The 23,277-nt window shown below is 39.2% G+C and overlaps 1 protein-coding gene across 1 annotated transcript; it reads left to right on the top strand.

Moving 5' to 3' along the window:
- Nucleotides 1-642: 642 nt before the first annotated feature.
- On the top strand, nucleotides 643-8,886 carry LOC143975985 (vomeronasal type-2 receptor 26-like). Its single transcript, XM_077478513.1, has 2 exons — nucleotides 643-814; nucleotides 7,979-8,886. Exons 1-2 carry the CDS (start codon nucleotides 643-645, stop codon nucleotides 8,884-8,886), a joined length of 1,080 nt encoding a protein of 359 aa, XP_077334639.1.
- The last annotated feature ends 14,391 nt before the right edge of the window (nucleotides 8,887-23,277 follow it).

Raw genomic sequence — 23,277 nt, forward strand, 5'->3', positions numbered from 1 at the left:
GCCCAACCAGCAGGCTTCTTCTGCTGTGATTAAACACAGCAGAAGCCGATCTGCGGGTGCTGGGTACTGGATGTCTGCTGGCACCCATTGATCATCAGTAAAAGACACAGAACTGAGTTCCGCCTATGTGAGCAAGGCAGATCTCTGTTCTGACAAGGGGGGGGGGGGGGGTGGATTCTGCATCTCTGAAAAGTGCAGAATAAATCCATCTCTTCCCCTAGTAAAAGCAGCACACACAGTACACAAAAACACTGGCTAGGCACACAGCTAACCCTTTTATCGCCCCTTCCCAGCCAGTGTCATTAGTGCATTGACATTGCCTATTTTTAGCACAGATTACTTTATAAAGTAAAAACGTGATAATTACTGCGCTAAAATTGCGGTGGAAAGTTGCGTACAGCAGCTACATACAAATGTGACAAAAATTAATAAAAACCAAAAAGGACAAATGTAGCGCTAAAATAAAAGTAAAATATAAATAGTGAAATATAAAAAAGAGTCCACTAGAGTTTATCTGAATGAACAATGGTTTCTTGGAGCTGTAAGATCAATCCTGCATGGAGAAAAGCAGCAGACAGCTGTGTATAGATGAATGGTAAGGTCCGGATAAACTGGTATGATGAAATACTCTTACCGGAAACGATGGACCTGCGTGTCAGCGACACCAGATCGTACGAGCGTATAGCGATAATCGCTTGGAGCGGCCGACTCTGTGAGGTCCTTCACTATCCAGGAGCGTCTAAGGGGATCGACATCAAGGAGGATCAGCAGACCGAGAGGTTGACAGCCAAGGCATCCAAAAAAGTGTTAGCATGTAGGAACATAAAAGAAAAAAAGGCTCCCAATGGTGTAGAATCAAAGGAATCGATGGGCGTTTTTATTTAAAAAAACGCCAAATACATAAAATAAGTATAAGAAATGTGATCACATGGTTAAAAAGCAATATAGAAGGCGTGAGAAGCATCCCTACGCGTTTCGTCCAAAAATAGGACTTCAACTCGGGCATCAAACAGCTCTCCCATATTGCTAGACTATATATATATATATATATACTTATCCTCACTTAGTGCACCAATGACAACGCCCAGAAAGGTCAGTGAGCAAATTAGCCAATGAGAGAGGTCATAACCAACCACGCACCAATATCAATAATAGACATAGGGCACCAGAATATATCATGTTAATAGATCAATCAATCCCCACAGAGACCATATAAATTCCCCCAATCATAATGAAACTAAAAGTAAAACCAGATGTGTCATATTAAGACTAGCCAATCAAGAGCCTGTTTAGGGTAGTTAGATCAAACCACCCACTAGAATTGTCCAATAGTGGGTGGACTTATACGTACCCCATCCAAATCTGTATCTTCCAGAGGGGACACCATTAAACCATGTGGCGATGGTTATATAAGCGATCCATCAGCCTGTATGGCGTGGAACACAAAAAGAGTTTTTCAAAAACGCCCCCTGTCAGTGTCTCCCCGCCTGCGCTTCACACGCCTACCCGGCATGGAATGCAAACGGCAGAAAACGGAAGAGGAAGGACGCGCCACTTCCGTTTGCACCAGGTAACAAGTAACATGGGGCGCGGATGAAGGGAAATGGCGTCACTCGAGTCTGCGTGCCAACGTGTGTGGAGCGCATGCGGAAATGACGTTGTCCCGGAAGAGAGGGCAGCCACGCGAGACACAACAGTCTCAAAATAGGATGCAATAGACTCAGTCTGCCCTCCAACTCCACCCAATGGGAAACCACACTAAAATGGATAAATATTGAAAAAAATAAACAAACAAATAAAAATAAAGGACATGAAATTAAAAATAGAAAAATGTATTAGAAATGCAAAATAGATGAATAATGGGAAAAAATTTAATAAAAAATGGAAAATAAATAATGAAAAAGAAAAATTTAATAAAAATAAATAATAAAGTAAAAAAATTGTGAAAAAGAAAATGAAAAGTGAAAAATGAATAATAGATAAAAAAGTGAAATGGGAATTGAGAAATGAATGATGGATGAAAAAGTGAAATAAAATAATAAAAGATTAATAATAAGAGACTAATAGAATAATGGGAAAATAATGGAGTGAAAGAGTGAAATGAAAATTGAAAAATTAATAATGAAAGAAAAAGTGAAATAGGATAATAAGAAAATAATAATAATAAAAGAATAATAGGAAAATAATGGATGAAAAAGTGATGTGTAAATTGAATAATAGATAAAAAGGTTAAATAGGATGATAAGAGAGTAATAATGAGAGAATAATAAGATAATAAGATAATAAGATAATAGGAGAATAGGTGGATGAAAAGGTGAGAGAGAGAAAAAAGGAGAAGGAAAAGTTATTTTGACACTCAAGACTTATTAATAAATGAATGTATGTCCCATTCAACGTTTAAGCCAAAGGGTGAATAAGTCTTGAGGTGGAAAATCCAAAAAGTTTCCAATCTGTATACGCCACGTATGCGAGACTCGCCCCTCCAGTGCGGAACAAATCTGTCAATTATGACAAACTGTGTTCCACTCGGGTCTTGGCCATGATGTTCTGAATAGTGACGGGGAACGGTGTGGTTGGTCTTACCCCCCCTAATATTAGCCAAATGGAGAACGTGCGATTGGTGCGGCCTATATATTGTTTGTTACAGGGACATGTCAACATGTACACAATATATTTAGATGCACAGGTGGTAAAATGTTACATGTGATAAGTACGTTGAGTGACCATAGATGTGAATGTCTCGCTTTTACATCTACCACACACATTGTTTAGACAAACATTGCATTTCCGACACGGATAATAACCCTTACAGTGTTGGAAAAAGGGAGTATGTTTAGGTGGATCAATGGTGTTAGGGGCAATTTGTCCCTGGATGGAACGAGCCCCCCTAAAAATAGCTTGGAATGCTAGAACTCAGAATCCTATCACTCAGAAGTACATTCCAGTGTTTCTGAATGATGTTTTTAATTTGTCTGGATTGGACTGAGTATGACGTAAAAAACGACCACTTAAATTTATTTCCATTGTCAGTTTACTGATTGGGTACAAGGAGAAAATCTCTATCTAATTTAGATATTCTATAAATTTCAGCCCTTAGATATAGGGACTGATAATATTATCGCTTGTGCATGAAAATCGTCTACCCTTGTGCAGTTTCATCTCAGCCTAAGAAACTGGCTCCGAGGGACAGACTTAAGCCACGAAGGATGGTGACAGCTATCGACTGGAATGTAACAATTCCAGTTGGTATTTTTAAAGTAGGTCTTAAATTCAAGGTGATGGTCAACCGCTCGAATCTCAAGATCTAAAAAGTGAATGGAGGTAGTACTAGCCTCATAACTTAGGCTAATACCTCTATCATTCTCATTGAGAGAGATCATGAAAGTATCAAGAGAGGTATGATCACCATCCCACAGGAGGAGGATGTCGTCTATGTACCTAGCCCACAGGACCAATTTGGGTGGCTGTAGGGCATAGACAACATCCTCCTCCCATTTGGCCATAAAGAGATTGGCCAGACTGGGGGCAGATTTAGCTCCCATAGCCACACCCTTGGTTGGTAAAAAATAATTTGTCGTTAAACCAAAAGTAATTATGCTGAGTAGCAAATTTAAAAAGGTTGAGAATTAAATTGCGTTGAAGAAGGGGTAAAGCCGTATTCTGGTGAAGATAGTATTCTGTGGCTTTAAACACCAAATGGTGGGGAATAAAGGTATACAGAGAGGCCACATCAGCCGTTGCCAAAATCATACCTTGTTTGAAATCAATGGATTGTAATTTCTTCATGGTGTCACCATTATCCTTCAAATATGAAGGCATACAGCAAACCAATGGTTGGAGATGGAAGTCTACATATTTCCCAATCCTGGACATCACAGAGTCAATGCCACTGACTATGGGACTTCCAGGAGGGTCAACTGGGTCTTTATGTACCTTAGGGAGGTAGTAAATGGTTGGAATACGGTGCACTGAAGGAACCAAGTAACTGCGTTCTTTTTTGTCTAGAATGCCCAAGGAATAACCCTCTCCAACCAGTCCCAATAAGGAGTTTTTAAATTTGGTGGTAGGGTCACAATTAAGGCGACTGTATGTCTTGCAATCACCTAGGATTGTGTCCATCTTAGCCACATATTTCTCTTTGTCTAATATGACTATAGCACCCCCTTTATCGGCCGGGCGTATAGTCAGATTTTTTTTGTTCGCAAAGAGATTTGAGACCCTTTTTAAGATTGGGGTCAACATAATCCTTTTTCTTTGGCAATCCGTCTAAATCTTTCAGTACAAGACTCCAGAATATACTGATAGCCGGAGCCATAGTACAGTACCAGAGGGATTAAATAAAGACAGACTGGCAAGACCTGAATGTACATACCCACCTGCACGCCTTATCTGGGGTTGGGAAGGGCAAGACAAAAAGTGACGTTGGATATTTAACTTTCTGATAAATTTCTGGACATCAATAATAGTGGAGAACTTATCCAATGTCTTAGGGGGAACATATTTAAGGCCCCTGTCTAACACAGACTTCTCTGCGTCTGTAAAGGTAACCTAACTTAGATGGAAAAGGCCTTGGCCTGCTAGGTTCTTTTTCTTTTTGCCTTGGACCCTCCTACCCCCTCGGGTGCCTCTTTTGTGGAGGACTTCCCAAATACTCTTGGGTTGACCCTGGAAAACCTGATTGGTAAGAAGGCCCAGGTTGGGATTCATTATATCTGTAAGGTGAACGTGAACAGAGGTCTTCATCTCTGTTGTCATGACCATATGTATCTTGATATGTAGTATGGGGTGGTTTACCCTGTAACGGTAAAAACCTATTCTGAGTATGAATCGGGGTACATGCTGAATAATCATATTTGTACCTCTCTCGACTATACTCCCCTCGTTGGTCATGCCAATCCGATGTAGATCTCCTACTGGTTTCATTATGATTAGAATTTCTTCCCCTACCTCTAGGTTTTCCTCTACCGGTATTTTCCCCACCTCCTCCCCTATTGATGGGACGATAGGAGGGATAAGGGATTATCCCCGGGTGGGGACAATTATTGGGTTCATAGGAGTTGTAGGCTCTATTCCTTGGAGCCTGTGGGGGATAGTACGCCATACCAGGTCCATCTTGGACTGAAGGTTCGGGAAGTAACCTCCTGGTGACTGCAGGGCTATGAGGCTGGGTAACCTCCATTAGCGGGACCTCCTCCTGAGTTGGTATTGCAGAGGCAAAGCTTTTTTTGGCCACCAAAGACCAAATTCATCTTATAGTCAGTAAGATCACGGTTATATTTCTTTTGTTTTTTATTCCGTTGATCTTTTTCCTCTTTCTCCAAATGATTTCTCAATGTGGTGGAAAGGGAAATATATTCAGATGTAGTGCTAAAAGGGGATAATTTATCCTTAAGTTCCTTGATTTCTTTGTCAATTACAGACAATTTTATTTGTTTCCTTTCATTCAAGAAACCTAGGAGTGTAATCCCCACTTCATTGAAATAACGGAACCAGGAGTCTATATCTGAATCTCCTTGTTGGGGAAATAGATCCCAACGGAGTCCCTTTGGAACCATTTTCTCCTTAATGTATTGTTCCAGGAAAGCTTGATCCCATTGGAGATGAATTTCAGCAGTCATCAGATTTTTTAATCTAGTGAACATCCCACCTATTTCTGAATCAGAACTGGTGGTTACAAACACTCCATCTGTGTTAAGTGCTCTAGTGGTCCTATATTCAAATACATCTATAGTGCACCAAAAAATTAACAAAAAAATAGCAATAGCAGCAATAAACAAGGTCAAAATGTAACAAGGAAAAACGTGATAATTACTGCTCTAAAATTGCGGTGGAATGTTGCGTACAGCAGCTACATACAAATGTGACAAAAATTCATAAAAACCAAAAAGGACAAATGTAACACTAAAATAAAAGTAAAATATAAATAGTGAAATATAAAAAAGAGTCCACTAGAGTTCATCTGAATGAACAATGGATTCTCGGAACTGGAAGCTCAATCCTGTATGGAAAAAAGCATTTCTATTTTATATTTCATGTCCTTAATTTTGTATTTTTTATTTGATTGTTTATTTTTTTCAATATTTATCCATTTTAGTGTGGTTTCCCATTGGGTGGAGTTGGAGGGCGGACTGAGTCTATTGCATCCTATTTTGAGACTGTTGTGTCTCACGTGGCTGTGCTCTCCTCCGGGATGACATCATTTCCGTATGCGCTCCACACATGGTGGCACGCAGGCTCAAGTGACGCCATTTCCCGTCGTCTGCGTCCTGTGTTACTTGTTACCTGGTGCGAACGGAAGTGACGCGTCCTTCCTATTCCATTTTCCACCACTTGCGTTCCACGCCGGGTAGGCGTGTGAAGCGCAGACGGGGAGACACTGACAGGCGGCATTTTTGAAAAACTCTTTTTGCGTTTCACGCCATGCAGGCAGGTGGAAAGCTTATATAACCATCGTCACATGGTTCAATGGCGTCCCCTCTGGAGAATACAGATTCGGATGGGGTACGTATAAGTCCACTCACTATTGGACAATTCTAGTGGGTGGTTTGATCTAACTACCCTAAACAGGCTCTTGATTGGCTAGTCTTAATATGACACATCTGGTTTTACTTTTAGTTTCATTATGATTGGGGGAATTTATATGGTCTCTGTGGGGATTGATTGATCTATTAACATAGATATATTCTGGTGTCCCATGTCTATTACCGATATTGGTGCGTGGTTGGTTATGACCTCTCTCATTGGCTAATTTGCTCACTGACCTTTCTGGGCATTGTCATTGGTGCACAAAGTGAGTATAAGTATATATATATATATATATATATATATATATATATATAGTCTAGCAGTATGGGAGAGCTGTTTGATGCCCCAGTTGAAGTCCAGACGAAATGCATAGGGATGCTTCTCACGCCTTCTATATTGCTTTTTAACCATGTGATCACATTTTTTATACTTATTTTATGTATTTGGCATTTTTTGAAATAAAAACGCCCATCGATACCTTTGATTCTACACCATTTGGAGCCTTTTTTTCTTTTATGTTACTACATGCTACTTTCTCCTTCTGCTTATTGACCGTTCGGAGAAACACTTTGTTGGATGCCTTGGCTGTCAACCTCTCAGTTTGCTGATCCTCCTTGATGTCGTTCCCTTTGGACGCTCGTGGATAGTGAAGGACCTCACACAGTCGGCCGCTCCAAGCGATTATCGCTATACGCTCATGCGATCTGGTGTCGCTGACACGCAGGTCCATTGTTTCCGGTAAGAGTATTTCATCATACCAGTTTATCTAGACCTTACCATTCATCTATACACAGCTGTCTGCTGCTTTTCTCCATGCATGATTGATCTTCCAGCTCCAAGAATTAATTGTTCATTCAGATGAACTCTTTTTTATATTTCACTATTTATATTTTACTTTTATTTTAGTGCTACATTTGTCCTTTTTGGTTTTTACTGTATACAGTGTCAAAAGTGTCAGTTAGTGTCAGATTATATGCCACAATATCTCAGTTACTCTATAAGTCGCTGTTCACTAATAGAAAAAAAAACTTAAAATAAAATTGTCATAAATCATAAATATATACCACAGTTTGTACACCACAGTTCAAATAAACCAATCTCAATATATGCTTATTGGGATATATATATATTTATTTTCCTTTTTTTTTTTTTTTTTTACTAAAAACATGTAGCAGAATACACATTGGCATGCATTTATGAAGAAATTAGATTTTTTTGAAAAATATTTATTGAATTTTTTAAAGCAGAAAGTATTTTTTCAAGATTGTTGGTCTTTTTTTGTTTATAGTGCAAAAAAATAAAAACACAGACATGATCAAATAATGACCTGCTCATGAAGGGGGGTAAATCTTTTGGAGGTCAAGCGGTTAAGGAAAAATACAGAAAAAAAATCTTTAAAACTATCAAATAGCTGCCATGCTAATGTTATTTTCACTTATTTTTTACTCTACAGACAGTGAACTTTGCAAGAAGTGTCCTGAAAATGAATGGCCCAACAAAGCTAAAAATATTTGTATTGACAAGGTCAATGAATATTTATCATATGAGGAGGATATTCTAGTTTTATTTTTTTCTATAACTTCAGTCATATTTGCTACAACATCTCTCCTTATACTTGGACTATTTGTTTGGTTTCGGAGCACTCCCATAGTCAGAGCCAATAACCGGAACCTCAGCTTCATTCTGCTCCTCTCCCTCATACTGAGCTTCCTTTCTGTATTCCTGTTCCTTGGTCGTCCTGTGGATATTACCTGTATGCTGCAACAAGTCACTTTTGGAATTCCCTTCACCATCTCAGCATCTTCTATCCTAGCCAAAACCACCATGGTCTTCATTGCTTTCAAAGCCACCAGACCTGGAAGCTCTTGTAGAAAATGGGTGGGAGTCAAACTTCCCAATACAGTCATGTTATTCTGCTCATCCATTCAGGTTATGAATTGCATTCTCTGGTTGTCCATCTCTCCACCATTTCAGGAGTATGACATGGACTCCTATCCTGGGAAGATCCTCATTCAGTGTAATGAAGGGTCAGTTATCGGGTTCTACTCTATGTTGGGTTATATGAGGTTTCTGGCAGCTGTGAGTTTTGCTCTGGCTTTCATGGTGAGGACATTACCGGACAGTTTTAATGAGGCCAAGTACATAACCTTCACCATGCTGGTGTTCTGCAGTGTCTGGATTGCCATGATCCCAGCCTATCTGAGCACCAGAGGGAAATACATGGTGGCTGTGGAGATATTCGCCATACTGACCTCCAGTGCTGGAATATTATTGTGTATGTTTTCTCCAAAACTCTACATTTTACTTTTAAAACCTGAACTGAATACAAGAGGTGCAATGCTGGGGAAAAGAATGTTGTAAACGCAACACATTGATTCAATGTATAATGCTGTAGACCAGATTAACTGGTTGCCGACTGCTGGCCATCAAATTATGGCCAGGCGGCGCGGCTCTTGTGGCGGGAGGGTGTCATATGATGTCCTCCCATTTAAAAAGGAAATGCGCGCGATCGTGCGCGTGCATCCCTGTTCCTTCGATGGCGGCGCGTCATGGAGACACAGCTTGCCACCAAGGGAGGTGAACAGCCATTGGGTATGACTGTTTACCACGTGATCGGCCGTGATGAAGTCATGGCCGATTACAGATAGTTCCACCCCCACTGTGCATGGTGCATGCGCGTGAGTGCGCTGCGCGTGCATGTCAGTGGCGGTGTGTTCCTGGGAACACTGCTCATCACTGACGCTGGTAAACAGCCATTGGCCAGCTGTTTACCCACGTTATCGGCTGTGATCCTTTCACAGCCGATCACTAAATGTAAACAAACAGCTGTAACGAGATGTTACCGGGTTCTCCTCATCACACAAGGATCGTGTGTGAGGAGGAGATTGTGGTAACATCTCATTACCGCCTACAGTACACATCAATCACACTGATTGCCCCCCAATAAAGATAACCTGTCACCACCCATCATAGTACCTGTCACTCACAGTCCACCAGAGTACCTGTCAGTCCATCTGAGTACCTGTAACACTCCATATGAGTACCCGAGTACCTGTCGCACTCCATATGAGTTCCCGAGTACCTGTCACAGTCCATCAGAGTACCCGAGTACCGATCACAGTCCATCAGAGTACCTGAGTACCTGTCACAGTACATCAGAGGACCCAAGTACCTATCAAACTCCATATGAGTACCCGAGTACCTGTCACACTCCATATGAGTACCGAGTACCTATCACACTCCATATGAGTACCCGAGTACCTGTCACACTCCATATGAGTACCGAGTACCTGTCACAGTCCATCAGAGTACCAGATTACCTGTCACAGTTCATCAGAGTACCAGAGTACCTGTCACAGTCAATCAGAGTACCAGAGTACCTGTCACAGTCCATATGAATGCCCAAGTACCTGTCACAGTTCATCAGAGTACCCGAGTACCTGTCACAGTCACAATCCATATGAATACCTGTCACAGTTAGCACAGTCCATATGAGTACCTATCACCGCCCTTCTGAGTATCTGAATACCAGTCACCAGGCCATCAGAGTACCTGTCACCAGGCCATAAGAGTACCCGAGTACCTGTCATCAGGCCATCAGAATACCCGAGTACCTGTCACCAGGCCATCAGAGTACCAGAGTATCTGTCACAGTCCATCAGATTACCAGAGTAACTTTCACAGCCCATCAGAGTACCAGAGTACCTGTCACAACCCATCAGAGTACCCGAGTACCTGTCACAGTCCATCAGATTACCAGAGTACCTGTCACAGCCCATAAGAGTACCCGAGTACCTGTCACAGTCCATATGAAAGCCCAAGTACCTGCACAGGCCATCAGAGTACCCAAGTACCTGTCACAGTCCATAAGAGTACCTGAGTACATGTCAGTCCATCTGAGTACCTGTCACAATGCATATGAGTACCTATCATGGTTCATCTGAGTACCTGACTACCTAGCACAGTCCATATGAGCACCTATCACCGCCCTTCAGAATATCCGAATACCAGTCACCAGGCCATCAAAGTACCTGTCACCAGGCCATCAGAATACCCAAGTACCTGTCACCAGGCCATCAGAATACCCGAGTACCTGTCACCAGCCCATCAGAGTACCCGAGTACCTATTTGCAGCCCATGCCTCATAGAATATACGTTGGAGTGTTTGCTTTCCAAAATGGGGTAATTTTGTGGGTAATTCCACTGTCCTGGTGCTCTTGGACCTTCAAAATTGTGATAGGTAGGAATGAAATGAGATGAGATGTGTAATTTATGCTCGTAGAATGCCTGAAGGTACTACTTCCATGTGTGAGAAATAACCTGATAATATGACAATTTTGGAAAAATAAAATAAAAAAAAATCTTAATTTTGCAAAGAATTGTGGGAATAAATGACAACTTAAAAAACTCACCATGCTACTTAATTAATACCTTGGAAGGTCTACTTTCTAAAAAGGGGTAATTTGGGGGGTATTTGTACTGTCAATTTTCAGTGATTGGCACCATAGTTTTTTAGACTCTATAAATTTCCCAAAGACCAAACAATATACACTAATGTGGGTTATTTTTTACCAAAGATATGTAGCAGTGTACATTTTGGCCAAAATGAATGAAGAAAAATTACTAATTAGCAAAATTGTATGACAGAAACAAAGAAAAGAGAATTTTTTCACAAAATTTTAGTTTTTTTTTTTATTTATAGCACAAAAAATAAAAAATAAACACTAGTGATTAAATACCACTAAAAGAAAACTCTATTTGTGTGGAAAAAAGCACACAAGTTCCATATGGGTACAGTTTTGCATGACTGAGTAATTTGCATTCAAACTGTGAGAGTGCTGAAAGCTGAAAATTGGTCTGGACAGGAAGGGGGTGTAATTGAGGTGCTTAAACAAGCTCAGTCAGATTGCTACCATCATCATTGTCATCATTATGAATGTCATTATCATCAGCATTATGATATTTTGGGTACATTGACTGCCTTCTGTCTGCCTATTGTACATAAGTGGATGGAAGGTGGATGTTACAGGATTGGATGATATATTAGAGCTTCAATCTTTTCTTTCTCTTACATGCCCCCTAGCATGCACAAGCAAAGTACTGTGACTGTATTGTCCATTGGACAGTGCTGATCATAAACAAATGTTGTGACCAATCAAAGCATCACACAATGTAACCAACACCTGAAGTTAGCAGCTTGCCCCCACTTTGCCCTCACACACTGATTGGAATGTGATAGAAAAGAAAGATTCAAGATCACCAGCCGGTACAAGTGCAATCCAGTACCAGCAGTGCCAGAAACAGCTTCAGTCTTCCTTCTATTATCATTCATCCCTCTACAGCACAGATATCAAACACAAGGCCTACAGGCTGAATACGGCTCTCCGGGCCTTGACATGTGATCCTCAAATGCAGTTTTGCAGCCTGAATGTGGAACTCCATTCTAGATCTCACCCTCCGCTCCTCACTGTCACTTGTATACACAGAAGCCTTCTATGATTACAAGGGACAGTGGAGACAGTTATAGGCACAGAGGTGGGGGCAGGTCAGGTGACTACACATATTTGCCCATTAACCACTTCCCGACCGGCGCACGACAATGTACGTCGGCAGAGTGGCACGGACAGGCATACAGGCATACAGGTTAATCCGTTAAGAATGCCACCGTGCCTCCGGTCGGGACCCCCGTGAGTCCAGTCGCGGGTCCCGTGGATCGTCTCCCGAGGAGGCTGAATGGGGAGGTGCGGAAGTAAACAGCATCTCCCAGTTCTGCCTAGCAACAAGTGACTCTGATCTCTGCTCCCTGTGATTGGAGCAGAGATCAGTGTTCACTAACACACAGCCACGCCCCCCACAGTCAGTAACACGACCCTAGGACACACTTAACCCCTACACTGCCACCCCCTGATTAACCCCTTCACTGCCAGTGCCATTTATACAAGAATCAGTGCATTTGTATAGCACTGATTGCTGTATAAATGACAATGGTCCCAAAAATGTGTCAAAAATGTTCGATGTGTCCACCATAATGTCGCAGTCACAATAAAATTCGCTGATCGTCGCTATTACTAGTAAAAAAAAATAATAAAAATGCCATAAAACTATCCCCTTTTTTGTAAACGCTATAAATTTTATGCAAAGCAATCAATAATCGCTTATTGCAATTTTTTTTACCAAAAATATGTAGAATACTGAAATGGATATTTTGATGATAGGCAACTCCTATCCTCATATTGATTAGTGGTTCCAAATTAATAACTACTGCAGTAGGGAACAGACACAAAAGATACGCTCAGCATCTTTCCAAATAACCGTTCTCCTTTATTATGACGCATGTGAAGGTTTTTATACACATGATTACGTAGGTATCACATTAATATTACAATTGTACGTTTATGGTAACAAGGGGCGTTACATAGGCAGGCTAATTCTAATCAGGACTTGAAAGAATGCAAAACATGTACTGAAAACATTGTTAGTGCCGTGTGCACAGTGAGGGCAGAGTGCAATACATATAAAATAGAATACAATTATATACAGAACCTACAAATTTCCATTACAGTCTCCTCTCTTTTGATCAATATTTTGATCACTAACCATACCTGCTATCACCTTTAACCTGGAACCTCCACACGCTTAGGTGGAGGTAATCCTGGCCAAAGAGGCAAAAACTCCATTGTGGAGAAAATAATAGCTGAGCAGCTTTTTTCATTACAAAATGACTTTTCATTGTGAAAAACAAATGATTGATAAGACATATTTACAGAGTACTGGCTGTACACTCCTGTGGCCAGAATGGCATTCTAGCTTAATTGTTGGTGTGCTGACTTATCAGCACATGTAAACACAGAGAATTCTACATAAAATGGAAGAGATACAAAAGACAAATATGAATTCAACATGGTTAAACTACTCTTCAAATATATATATATATATATCCCTTACAACATTAAAGTAATTGAATCAAAAAGTACCCTAGACTGTTATCGCAAGAGGGAAACAAATCAAACACAGAGATTTCTTTCATTTAGACATTTTTGCAGTGTCTGGTGTGGATCCAGGTGACTTTTCTTTCAAGTTTTGCAAAACTGTACATGAAATAGATGCTGTATTGAGTCTCCAAACATTTCCTTATATATAAATGTCTCTTAACAATCCACATGTCACCTGGCTTTAGTTTTAGATCCTTCCAAACTTTTAGGATCTGGAATTGGGGAGAAAACACATAAATAAGTTTGTCAAAAACCTTAAAAAATCAGCAACATTCTCTGTGAGATCCGAATGGAGAACTTCAGCTGCTGAGACAAAATATAAGCAAGTGAGTAACACTCCCAAACCAAATCCCATAGGGAGAGAGTCCAACATCCCCCTACGGGCTTGATAAAATATAATAAATCATTCAGGCAAAAGTTTTCTAGTTTCTTACTCTACTTTGTCCGCTACATTGTAGACAGTAGGGGGTGTAAAAATAAAATCTCAAAACTTCTAGTAAGGACTCTCCTATAAAAATGATTTCCTCTGTTACTCTCTGTAGATTCTGCACTCTGTACTTACAAACTATTTCTGATAACACTTTTTTTACTGTGGCCTTTGCAGTAGCATTTGCCACTGGACATCCAGAAAACATGTCCCTACAAACAAAATGCATACTCGTAAGATCCTGACTTGAGCATCTGTATATATCCTTTTGTTATCTCTGGAAGGGATGTTCAGCTTTTGGTAACACCTTTGGTAACAGGTAAAACAAGAAGTGGTATGTTATAAAAACAACTGTGGTGAACCCTGGCTCTATCCCACGCTCATTTACTAAGGCAGCCATAACTGCTTGTGACTGATGACATGGTCCATGTGTCAAGCTGGAGGGAAAAGAGTGTCTGGCAGACATAAATGATCACCTTTTCCAAAGTCTTGTTTCGTAAGAAGTTGCCCTCTGTGGACCACTTGTGCTTCTCGTTCTGGGGTCCTTAAAGTTGAATTATTAATCCCAGCTATACTGGGCCAGAACTAGGGTGGAATCTGTGAGTTGCACAGACCCAGCAAGTGTCCGGGGCTGTAAATGCAGCATCCTTAGAGTCGCCTGGTCTGCTTCCATATGTGAGTTTTACTGTTAGTATGGCTACCTCAGCAAGAACCTGGAAGGCTGAAAACAGCCAATCAAATTAACTTAGTGTGCTTGATTGGTTTACCTGCTGAAGTAAAAACAAACTCTTGGCCCTTCAAATGGAACCAAAAGCTCTCTATATCTTGACTATCTATATAAATATATACTCTTTTTATAGCTCACAGGCTTTTCTAAAACATGGAGCTCTGCTTCTTGAGCTGGGGAAAAAGGATCCAATGACTCTGAATACAGGGTATCCTTCTGGGTGATAAACTTCATCCTTGGTATAAAACCAGGAATAACACTACAAAAAAGTAAATATCTGGGTCTCCAGGGAGTGTGTCCTGCACGGGGCTCACAGCAGCTGATTCCCACGTCATCAATGTAACACATGTGTTTTTTCTTTGTCTCCGGCCTCCTCCAATAGAGGCAATAAGATGGCTGGATTCAAATGTACACATTTTTCATTGTTAGATTTGTACATAAACACACAAAACAAATTCATATTTTGAACCTTTCATTAGACAAACACTTAGCTATATATTTGCTGTGCAAAATGTCGGACTATTAAAAATTAAATATTCAACCATAATAATATCTGTAACTTTGTCTAATAGCAACTTTGCATAAAGCTACAGCTCTGATACATCGGGGTGAACCCTTCATTACTGGGTCCAGCTTGCATAAATATAACAATGGCTTGTTTTCTATCATGCTGTTTGTGTAAGAACTCCAGTTTCATGTTTCAAAAAGACAACTTTTTCCTGGCAATATTATAATAAATGATAACAATACCCTGTGGTCATGCAGAGATGTCCATAAATCCAAAATATTCTTCTACTTATACCCACTGCACTTACAAGGAAAAGGGGCACATCATTTCACAATCCACACATTCTGCTTTGGATTTCAAAAATAAAAATACATAAAAACAAAAGGACCAACAATATGTATGACGGACCAGAAAGCACTTAGCCATCATAAACTATAAAACAACTGGCTGCAGGCAGCAGCTATCCTAACAGGGTGTATGGACTTGATGTGATGGGTCTGTTATATTTAAATGTTATTATTACTCTCACATCATGGACCGCACATTAAGTTATTATCAGACTTTAAGATTTAATTTCTGTAGAAAAACTTCCTTATGTATCCCATCCATCTTGGCTTTGTTAAACATTATTGCAGCTGTATTCAAATTAACAACCTCATCTTAATCTTTTTTTTTCTTTCCACTCAATAAATGTAAAATTACAAAAATTGCTGTCTTAATCTAAATGAATTCCATTTTTACCAATTTCCCCTTTAACCTGAATTTCATTTACAACCAAAGGTTGTCTTAACCAGTTTCAATATATCTATATTTTTAATTAATAAAATTGTTAAAATCATATTAGAAATGAATACTCATATGATAATTTCAATATCACACACTAATATAATTGCACAGATAAATGTCCTTAAAGGGGGACATATTACTTAATTTTATTTAATTTCTCTCTTTTTTTTTTAATGCACTGTTTCCACTATCACAGGATATAAAATTTGTGTAAGACACGGTTAATTTGTAACCTTCATTTTACCATGTTTGGAAAACAGATTCAAAAATAATTGTGATCACATTGTTTATCATTAGATTCGTTAACCCGGCACATTTTGTTATAAATGTTTTGTCTAAAAAACTGAAATTGGCATGGTGTCCTTCCAGCTTATCACCAAACTCTCATCGCAGCCTCATTCTTTCATGAGAGCACAAAGGAGGGGGTCACATCTGTGTACATGACACAAGCGATAGAACTAAAGGTTCCAGCATTCACAAACATACTCAAATATATCTCTAAAATCGCTTACATTATTCCCATTTGTACACAACACATGCATATCATTCTCTTACTTTCTTTTAACGCTTTTTAATACTTCCTTGCTTAAATTTCTGCTTTCTTTATTTTGTTCTGATATCCTTTGCATCCAATGTATTGTAATACCATACTTCACTTACTCTACCTTCTATGATAAGACGGGCAGCCATAGTGCTCATCCCATCTTCCTTCTCTGACAACATATAAAGGATTCTGTTTTAACTCTCATTTCTCTGTTTCTTGACTTTACTAGTTGTAGTGCCTGACCCCAAATTCATCCCACAACTTAACATCAAAAAGTCTCTTTCTCTCTAGTGTTAATGTCACTCTTGATCCATCCTGCTCACATAAATAGCTGTTTCTCTAGCTGTATACTCTGCATGATTCTTTGTCCCTGTAGTCTTGGGTGGTAACCCAGTTACCCTTTGTGGATCCCTGTCCACTTTAACCATTAATCTAGGGGCTCAGTATAGGCGAAACCGCACCTTCGGTTCATATATAGCACTCCTCTTGCGCTGGGCATTTTTGAGGGTCTCTTACCCATCATTCCCTTACTTTATTTAATGCCCATAATGACTGGCCAGTCTTCTCTATGCGTGCCTGTACCCTTTTGCCTCTAAACTACTTTATCTAGCAGATGTACTACATATACCTGTGAACAGCACTATTCTTCCCTTTCTCTATAACATTCCGATGGACAGTAGACAGTGACAACATAACATATAACCACCAATCAATACAGTTCAATTAAGGGGAGTAAAATAGGTACCCTTTGTCCCGAAAATGCCTTACCGATCAAGGAAGTCTGATAACTCAAATGTAAGCAAAAGGCTTACCTCAGCCGGCTGATTATCAGAAATTCCCGTATCGTCTCAAGCTTCTCGTTTCGGATACTCAGGGTCACCTGATAACCCCTGCTGGGCTGGCTCGCCACCTAAAATGGATATTTTGATGATAGGCAACTCCTATCCTCATATTGATTAGTGGTTCCAAATTATTAACTACTGCAGTAGGGAACAGACACAAAAGATACGCTCAGCATCTTTCCAAATAACCGTTCTCCTTTATTATGACCCATTTAAAGGTTTTTATACACATGATTACGTAGGTATCACGTTAATATTACAATTGTATGTTTATGGTAACAAGGGGCGTTACATAGGCAGGCTAATTCTAATCAGAACTTGAAAGAATGCAAAACATGTACTGAAAACATTATTAGTGCCGTGTGCACAGTGAGGGCATTGCGCAATACATGTAAAATAGAATAGAATTATATACAGAACCTACAAATTTCCATTACACTTGGATTTTGCAAAAGCGTTCGATACAGTTCCGCACACACGGCTCATGTGTAAGGTAAAGTCTGCAGGTTTGGAAATATCAGTTTGTAAATGGATAGAAAACTGGCTAAAAGACTTCAGCATTCAGAGAGTAGTGGTTAATGATTCTTACTCTGAATGGTCTAAGGTTATCAGTGGTGTACCCCAAGGTTCAGTGCTGGGACCCTTACCTTTTAATATCTTTATACATTATATTGGGTCTTGGATCAAAAGTAACATTTCTGTCTTTGCAGATGACACCGAGCTATGCAGTGGAATAACGTCCTTACAGGATGTCTCCAATTTACAAGCTGACCTCAGTGCTCTGTCTAATTGGGCGACTATGTGGAAGATGAGGTTTAATTTTGATAAATGTAAAGTTCTGCACTTGAGGGCTAAGAATATGCATGCATCATACATACTAGGGGGAGTACAACTGGGGGAATCCATAGTGGAGAAGGATCTGGGGGTTTGGTAGATAATAAGCTCAATAATAGCATGCAATGCCAAGCTGCGGTTTCCAAAGCAAGCAAAGTCCTTTCTTGTATTAGGAGAGGTATGTACTCCAGAGAGAGATATCATTTTGCCCCTGTTCAATTTGTTAGTAAGACCTCATCTGGAATATACAGTTCAATTTTGGCACCAGTTCTCAAAAAGGATATCAAGGAACTGGAGAAAGTGCAGAGAAGGGCAACCAAACTGATAAGAGGCATGGAGGAGCTCAGCTTTGAGGGAAGATTAGAGGAATTGAATGTATTCACTCTTGATAAGAGGAGATTAAGGGGGATATGATTAACATGTACAAATATATAAGGGGTCCATATAGTGAAGTCTGGAGGAAAAGAGATCTCATCTTCAAATACGGAAAGGTTTCTTCACAGTAAGAGCTGTGAAAATGTGGAATAGAATCCCTGCAGAGGTGGTTCTGGCCAGCTCAGTAGATTGCTTTAAGAAGGGCCTGGTTTATTTCCTAAATGTACATAATATAACTGGGTACTAACATTTATAGGTAAAGTTGATCCAGGGAAAGTCCAATTGCCTCTCAGGGCATCAGGAAGGAATTTTTTCCCCTGCTTTAGCAAATTGGATCATGCTCTGCTGGGGTTTTTTGCCTTCGTCTGGATCAGCTGTGAGTATGGAATTGGGTATATGGGATTGTATGATATTATTTATTTTTTAAAATATCTTTATAAATGATATTGATATTTTTTGAATTCCATATTTCCGAATTTTGAATTGCAAATTTCAGACTTTTTGCATTCCAAATATCCGAATGTTTGGATTTTCTGAATTGGAAAATTAAATAAATAACATTAAATGTATTAATGGTAATAGATAATACAATATATAGTATCTCACAAAAGTGAGAACAACCTTCAGATTTTCAAATTTCCAAATGTCCAAATTTTGAAGTTTAAAATTTTTGAATTTAAAATTTGTGGATTAATTAATTACATTTTCAAATTTTGAATTTCAGACTTTTCAAATTTCTGAATTTTGAATTTCCAAATTTTGAATTTTCTCATTTTTGGATTCCCGAATTTTTAAATTTCCGAAATTCTTAATTCCAAATTTCCAAATTTTTGAATTTCTGCATTTTCAAATTTCTGAATTTCAAATTAAAAATTTCTGAATTTTCGAATTCTGAATTTCCGAATTTTCAAACTCCAAATTTCTGACTTTTTGAATTCTGAATTTCCGAATTTTTGAAAATCTGAAAAAAGAAATAAAAACTGTAAAATGTTAACTAATAATTAATTAATAATAGCTTACTATTAAATTATAGGGATTGAAATTTCATTTCAAATTTGGCTGTTAGTGAACATAATAAAAACTAATTTATCTGAAGTTACAAATTATCCAAAATGATGAATGAATTTAAACAAATGAATAAATAATAATAATAAAAATGTTTTGTTATTATAATTGTTATTTTTTATTATTATTAGATTCTTACACTCCATTCGTTTTGATACGGCATTCATTATTTCAAATAATTTGTTCATATATATTAACTAACAGCCACATTTGAAAGGAAATTCAAATACCTATAATTTAATAGTTATTATTAGTTATTATTTGAGGTTTTTGGTTTTTCAAATTTTAAGATTTTCATTCTTTTGAATGTTCAGATTTTCATTCTTATTTTTGGATTTTCAAATTTCCAAATTTTTGAATTTTGGAATTTCCTCATTTCAAATTTCCTAATTTCTCTATTTACGAATTTTCAGATTTCTGCATTTCCAAACTTTCAAATTCATGAATTTTCAGATTTCAAATTTGGAAAGTTATGAATTTTCAAATTTCTGAATTTTAAAATTTCCAAATCTTTGAAATGATCCCTTTTCAGAATTTCAAATATCTAAATTTCAAATTTTCTAATTCAAGATTCTGAAATTTGAAATTCAAAACTCAGAAATTAACAAATTTTTCATAATTTGTTAAAAAAACTAATTTGGAAGTAAACAAATTGCACATGTGTAGTGTTGTGTAGTGTTGTGTGGAATGATTGGACGTTCATTGTTCATTGTTTCAGCTCCCGGGTATAGTGCTTGATAGTGACTGTCACCGACATCCATCAGTTCCCTCCTGAACCCCCCGTAGAAGCTCCTGATTTCTGGTTCTTCTTGTAGAATGGTGCTGGGATGGATGGCTGCTATCTCAGTGCTGGGGGGAAATGGTGACTTGGGATGATGACATCGAAGATGAAAATGATCTCTTCCTATAATTATCTATGAGAAGTATTCCTGGTCACTGTCTGGGTGACATGAAGAAAAGATAGAAAGGTGAGAGGACAAGAAGGAGGATCGCTGGTCAGATTACAGCGGCTTAAAGGAACCAAAATCCCCCCTTTAATAAATCCCTCTATGATGTTCTCTTAGAGCAGAAGATACAGAAATGTCATTCCATAAACCTAGAAACAATGGATTGATGATTTCTCTATTGCTTTATTCTTCCATTCAGGAGAATGGGAAGATCTCTTCTACCCACCGAATGTAGAGCTGTAGCCAGGCCAGGAACATCCCATAATATACAGATTATTAACAAGCAGTAACCGAGATTTAACCCTTTCCCTGCCAGAGAGATTTCTTTCATTTTGGCACATTTTAGGCCTAAAGACCCCCCAACACATGACTGTACAGTATATCCTTTCTGAGATCCCGGGACCCTATAGATGAGAAGTAGGGCCGCTGTCATTTTATATGTCAGACAATGTCACACAACTGGATATCCAACCCGTATTTTCACCAAATAACACCTCATAGTAATTGTAATTCACACAAACACAATGTAGTTCACAATTTTTGGGGTGAAATATAAAAGACGGGGTTCCATGGAGTCCATAGATACCAGACATGGAAAGACTTGGAATGGTTCATCTGTGAAATTGGAATAAAATTCCGGGACTAGAAATGTCCAATAAGAAATGATTTATAAGAATTTACAGATCATCAATTTAGAACTAACAGTAGAAGAATGACTTAAGAATTTTTATTTACACTCCAACAGACAAAGCAACATGTAATATGTGTGGGGGATGGTCAGTTTTGTGTGCAGACATACCTACACATAAGTTTATTTATTTTATTATATGTAATATATTACATTTTTAATCTTCTTTTTTGCTTAGATATATTGCTATCACAAGCAGGCTAATACACCCCATATGTAATAGTATAGAGCTGGGGACGTGTTCTCTTCATGGAGATCAGAGAGATGATTGGACATGGATGGTAAACCCAAAGCTGTGTTATAGAATATATAGCTGGGGGTTCGTGTTATACAACCCAACAACAGCCCAACAATCTCATTATTATCTTACTCTCTCATTCATACATCATGATTGGCTCCTATGTTGGGTGTTGCTTTGGTGCCTCCTTAATAAGCAATTTGTGGATTGCGCCTTTCCGGAATTAAGACAATTTATTGATTTATTTTGATTATGTACAGTATCTCACAAAAGTGAGTACACCCCTCACATTTTTGTAAATCTTTTCTTCCATCTTTTCATGTGACAACACTGAAGAAATGACAATTGTCTACAATGTAAAGTAGTGAGTGTACAGCATGTATAACAGTATACATTTTCTGACCCCTCAAAATAACTCAACACACAGCCATTAATGTCTAAACCGCTGTCAACAAATGTGACTGCACCCCTAAGTGAAAATGTCCAAATTCGGCCCAAAGTGTCAATATTTTGTGTGGCCACCATCAGGAGCCGACTGACAACTCATGTGACCCCCAGGCAATAGGAGATTATGGGGCCACACAGTATACACAAGCACACACACAGTATGCAATCACACAGGTTACACATACATGTACACACAGTATACACAGATATGTTTCTATTGGCTGAGAAGGTAGTGAAGAGGTGGGGCAGCTATAATCTCTGGATTTTTAGACCAAAAGGATATTGGTAAGGGACATTTCAGAGGCAGATGTAAAAAAAACACAGATTTTTACATACTGTCCCTGGTTTTACTGAGGCTGGCAACCCTGATGGGGGCCCCCTAGTGGCCTGGGGACCTCGGGCAATGCCTAAGTGGCTGAATGGTCAGTCCACCCCTGGCCAACATTATTTTACAGTGCTACCTTAACCCCTTTTGAGCATGGAGTTCACCAGAGCTTAACAGGTCACCACTGGAGTCCTCTTCTACTCCTCCATGATGACATCACGGAGCTAGTGGAAGTTAGAGACCTTGTGCTCCTCCACCTTCCATTTGAGGATGCTCCACAGATGCTCAATAGGGCTTAGGTCTGGAGACATTCTTGGCCAGTCCATCACCTTTACCCTCAGCTTCTTTAGCAAGTCATTGGTTGTCTTGGAAGTGTGTTTGGGGTAGTTATCATGTTAGATTACTACTCTGCAGCCCAGTCTCTGAAGGGAGGAGATCATGCTCTGCTTCAGTATTTCACAGTACATGTTGGCATTCATGGTTCCCTCAATGAACTTTTATTTATGTCAACCGCATCCAATTTGCATAGATGTGAATGTTACCTCTGCACTCTGTTAGGAATAAAATACAATCATGCTCAAATATCTTTTACCTTGGCCCTGAAGACCAGGGAATGACAACACTTAACCCAGAAGGGATCAGAGCACATCACTTGTGGGTCCATTCTTCCTGCTGATCTCATACCTGACACTCACCTTGGAGATCCTGGGCAGCCAGGTGGGACTGGTAGTCCCTAGACACAGTGTTGGGCGGGGGGGGGGGGGGGGGCAGAAGAGGCGTTTTACAGTATGCAGGGAAATGATTGGACAGCATGACATTCACTTAAACCACTTCCACAAGCTGGCAAGAAAGTGTTAACAATCTCCCAGGTACTATAATGGTCAGCAGTCTATTTACAGGCCAGTGCTGTCACCAACATAAACCTTATGTTGGTTTAACAGGAAGGGTTAATCCAATTTCTTACTGACCTTTGTAGCCAAAGGCACCATGGAGCAATTCATCCTAAA

Source organism: Lithobates pipiens, unplaced genomic scaffold (genome assembly GCF_037356315.1).
Source record: "Lithobates pipiens isolate NorthernLeopardFrog02 unplaced genomic scaffold, aLitPip1_a1.2 Scaffold_13, whole genome shotgun sequence".
Taxonomy (NCBI): Eukaryota; Metazoa; Chordata; class Amphibia; order Anura; family Ranidae; genus Lithobates; species Lithobates pipiens.

Excerpts from the sequence above, each read along its gene's own strand:
- LOC143975985 (XM_077478513.1), top strand. The coding sequence starts at position 643 with ATGGACCTGCGTGTCAGCGACACCAGATCGTACGAGCGTATAGCGATA. Across the intron at positions 815-7,978 it reads ATCCAAAAAAGTGTTAGCAT|ACAGTGAACTTTGCAAGAAG; the intron begins GTAGGAACATAA and ends TTTACTCTACAG.